General features: G+C 45.0%; 1 protein-coding gene across 2 annotated transcripts in view; it reads left to right on the top strand.

The window, feature by feature from the left end:
* Positions 1-4,341, top strand: part of BRAP (BRCA1 associated protein) — a 54,782-nt gene that overhangs the window by 27,999 nt on the left and 22,442 nt on the right. For both annotated transcript variants that reach the window (XM_011936617.1, XM_011936622.1), the window contains one exon: positions 1,525-1,614. In XM_011936617.1, coding sequence (XP_011792007.1) covers positions 1,525-1,614 — 90 coding nt within the window. The remainder of the gene's footprint in view (positions 1-1,524; positions 1,615-4,341) is intronic.

Raw genomic sequence — 4,341 nt, 5'->3', positions numbered from 1 at the left:
GGTGTGGTGGTGGGCGCCTATAATTCCAGATACTTGGGAGGCTGAGGCAGGAGAATTGCTTGAACCTGGGAGGTGGAGGTTGCAGTGAGCCGAGATGGCATCATTGCACTCCAGCCCGGGGTGACAAGAGTGAAACTCCATCTCCAAAAGAAAGAAATATTTATTGGCCAGGCGTGGTGGCTTATGCCTGTAATCCCACCACTTCAGGAGGCCAAGGCTTGATCGCTCGAGTTCAGGAGTTCAAAACCAGCCTCGGCAACATAACAAGACCTTGTCTCTACTAAAAATAAAATTTAAAAACAAATTAGCCAGGTGTGGTGGCATGCACCTGTAGTCCCAGCTACTCAGGAGGCTGAGGCAGGAGAATCCCTTGAGCCCAAGAGGTTGAGGTTGCAGTGAGCCATGATTGCACCACTGCATTCCAACCTGGGCAACAGAGTGAGACCCAGGTTTAAACAAAAAAAAAAAGAAAAAAATATTTGCTGTCACCTACTGGTGCTAGTGCTGCAAACGCAGCATTGAACAAACTCCCTGCTGTTGTGGAGCTTAGGGTTCAGTAGCATAGACATTCTTCTTGCCCTCTCTGTAGCCTGCAGACATGTTTATATCTCTTCTAGTCTTCTAGAATGGTTTTTCCAAAATGGAGATGTGACCTTGCCACTCCTTGGCCTTGAATTCCCCGTTGCCCATATTTGTCAATATTATAATACCCTAAAGCCTTCCGCTCGCGTCATGTCTCCTAACCTGGCACACCAGCCTTATTAGTGTTACTCGTTCATTTCTGAAGAGATTCTAATGTCCACAGTTCTGTCTTGGCCAAGTAGTTCTCTGGACTCGGATCTCTGTCTTTATCTGTTCTCCTCCTGTCAGTGCCCTCTCAAATCTCGCCTTCTCTCAGATCTTACTGTCATATGCCATCTGTCCCTTCCCTGTGGTTACACAGCACTGTTCATTCATTCATGTCGTCACGCAGCAAACAGTTCTTGACGTCCACCGTGTGCCAGGCATTGGAGATACAGCAGTAGAGAGATAACCCTCACTTTCAAAGAGTTCACAGTCCAGTCAGGGAGACAGGCAGGTAAATTGGTGATAAAGTGTTGCTGTCCTGAGTGCTGTTACTAATAGGCACAGTGCTAAGGGAGCTGAAAAGGGGCACCTGACTCAAGTGCTGAGTGGGACAGGATGGGACAGGACTGCTTCATGGGGGCAGGGAGACAGGTAAGTTTGAGTTATACATAGATTTAAAACCACTGTGGTTCTTGTTAAAGTCAGCTTGACCAGAATAATTTTTTTTATAAGTACATTTATTCTGACTAGATTGTAAACCACAGGAGGACAGAAGCATAATGTCATTTCTGTCCCCTGGTCCAGTATATATGGAGTAGAGTGGAACCAGGGTGTAAATATACATTCTGTTGGTTAGTTTTAGTTTTCTGTGGATCATTAAAGATCAGATTGTTAAACTGGATTTCAGAGATTGACAACAGTGACTTACATTTTGGTCTTTATTCTCTATGTTTCTAGTATTCATATTTACTAACAAGTCAGCTGGAATCTCAGCGAATCTACTGGGAAAACAAGATAGTTCGGATAGAGAAGGACACAGCAGAGGAAGTAAGTCTGTTTGGTTTGGTGACTGCTGAAATGCCACATGGCAGGGCACTCTGATGGGGGGTGTGGAAGGCAGAGTACAGGGAAAGAGGAATCTTACCATCTTCCCTTCTCAGGCTGGTAACAGGTGGAAAACTTTTGCCACTAAAACGAAACTTTGGATTTAAAGGCTTGACTGTTTTGATATTTTGGGGTCTTAGGGGGTTTTGTTTGCTTTTTTTTTTTTTTAAAACCTCAATCTGGTTTTCTAGTGCCTTGTGAAGTTCCACTAAAAAGATAGAAGTATCTACATAAAGGTTTTTCATTTGAGTCAGGCACTTGGGAACCGTTGCCTTTGGGAGCTAAACATGAACTTCTAAGGCAGTGAAATGGCGCAGAGCCCTTTTAAATGGAAGGAAATAAAATTGGGCAGAGATATTGGCACTTCATTATTCACCCTGAAGGTCTAGGGCAGCAGTTTTCAAATTTTAATGAAATAGTCCTTTAAAAAAGATGCCATTCACTACTTTAGCAAAATTAAACAGTGGTATGATTTTGGTGGAAACTCAGATGGAAGGCCCAGAGCTCTGTCTCCAATATGTGCAAGGAACCCTGTGACTTCCAAAGAAGGTAGTCTGAAAGCTAGTAAGCACCTTTGTATAATTGTGTATAATTATGGCTCTAGGAACCTTTCTTTGGACCTAGGGACAGTGTCTGTAATTCAGTGATTACCTTAGTGTGAAATAAAATCTTGTAAAATTTCTCGATTACTTTAGTAACTTTGTGAGTCCCCACCTATACTTAGGCCTTCAGATAGGCAGTACAGAGCTGGGCTTGGGGCCCACCTCTGAGGTGGCTAGGAATATCCTGGAGCTTAGCAGGCAGGGCCATGGGCCCCAGTTTCTGGATATGCCATAAGTGGGCAAAATCAGGGTTTGTAAAAATTAATGCTTAACGTCAGCTTTAGGCCAGGTATAGTGGCTCACACCTGTAATCCCAGCACTTTGGGAGTCCGAGGCAGGCAGATCACTTGAGGTCAGGAGTTCGAGGCCAGCCTGGCCAACATGGCGAAACCCAATCTCTACTAAAAATACAGAAATTGGCTGGGCGCGGTGGCTCAAGCCTGTAATCCCAGCACTTTGGGGGGCCGAGACGGGTGGATCACGAGGTCAGGAGATCGAGACCATCCTGGCTAACACGGTGAAACCCCGTCTCTACTAAAAATACAAATATTAACTGGGCATGATGGCACACCTGTAATTCCTAGCTACTCAGGAGGCTGAGGCAAGAGAATTGCTTGAGCTCAAGAGGCAGAGGTTGCAGTGAGCCAAGATTACACCACTGCACTCCAGCCTGGGCAACAGACTGAGACTCTGTCTCAAAAAAAAAAAAAAAAAAAAAATCAGTTTTAAAATGATTTGCAGTTAAAAGTTATTGATGAAATTCTTACAAGAGCCTTCTAATCAACACAAGTGCCCTTCCGGAGCACTCAAGGTCACTTGACTTTACTAGTTCTGAATAGGGCTTGATTAGAGTATGTGCAGGGAGGACCGCCTCCCAATGCTCTTGATGGAGGCAGAGCACGGGTCGCTGCCGCATACTGTGAAGTCATGGCTCATGGGAAGTGCATTGGCAACTCTGCTGCAGCTGCACTCATGGGTTTTTCCATGGGATATACCAGCGTGACTATCTCAAGTGCTTCATCCAGATGCTTGAGAGCTAAGCTCAGGATTCTCTCTGCCCTGTAGGATTCTTTAGGGTTAACTTCATTCCCTAAAACATGCCAATGAAAAGCAAGTCAAGGGGCAGGGAAACGAAACACTGAAACTCATGTTTGCTTTTAGGTCAGGGTGAAATGGAAGCCAGAGCAGCTCTAAATGAAAAGCTTGGGGTGCTTAAAAGGATGCTTTTGTTTTCTGGTAACAAATGTCATTTATCCATAAGTTAATTGATGATGCAAGACTTTTGTTCCACCACCGTCCTTCTTTTGGCTAGTCTCCTGTCTGTTAGCACCCCCGGCAGTAGAATATGTTCAGGGAGAACCAGTAACCCAGACCCTGGGTCTCACTGACAGAGATTCTTGTTTGTGGGCCTCCTGTTGATGTGAAGGAGGGGTGTGGATCAAGGTTGAAATTCACTGTAGGCTTCAGTTATAAACACTGTTTCTTTCCCCCAGTGCCTTAGGTAGTGCCGTTATAGTAGCATGTGAGCAGAGCCTATTCTAGACGACGAAGCTCACAGACACTCAAAGGTTCTTAGTTTTCATGGCCACGTATGAAGAACACATGGTAGGCAGAGGCAGTCGTAAGGTGAACTCCTTTAAAAGTACATCTTTTCTTGTGGATGTCTAGCTTCATTTTAATCAGTATTTTGCTAGCTGTGGATTGTAAAATGAGTTTGGTGGACCACAACTAGCATTTTTATTAGATAAAATAGTGTAGATGTAAATGTTAGGGTGTATTACAATTAACATTTTTTTTTTCTGAGATGGAGTTTTGCTCTGTCTTTCAGGCTGGAGCGCAGTGGCGCCATCTCGGCTTGCTGCAAACTCTACTTCCCAGGTTCATGCCGTTCTCCTGCCTCAGCCACCCGAGTGGCTGGGACTACAGGCACCCACCGCCACGCTCGGCTAATTTTTTGTATTTTTAGTAGGACGAGGTTTCACCATGTTAGCCAGGATGGTCTCGATCTCCTGACCTCGTGATCCGCCCATCTCAGCCTCCCTAAGTGCTGGGATTGCAGGCATGAGCC

This window comes from Colobus angolensis, unplaced genomic scaffold (assembly GCF_000951035.1).
Source record: "Colobus angolensis palliatus isolate OR3802 unplaced genomic scaffold, Cang.pa_1.0 Scaffold10, whole genome shotgun sequence".
Taxonomy (NCBI): Eukaryota; Metazoa; Chordata; class Mammalia; order Primates; family Cercopithecidae; genus Colobus; species Colobus angolensis.
Note: the sequence above shows the minus strand (reverse complement) of the source record. Positions and strands in the feature narration are given on the sequence as shown.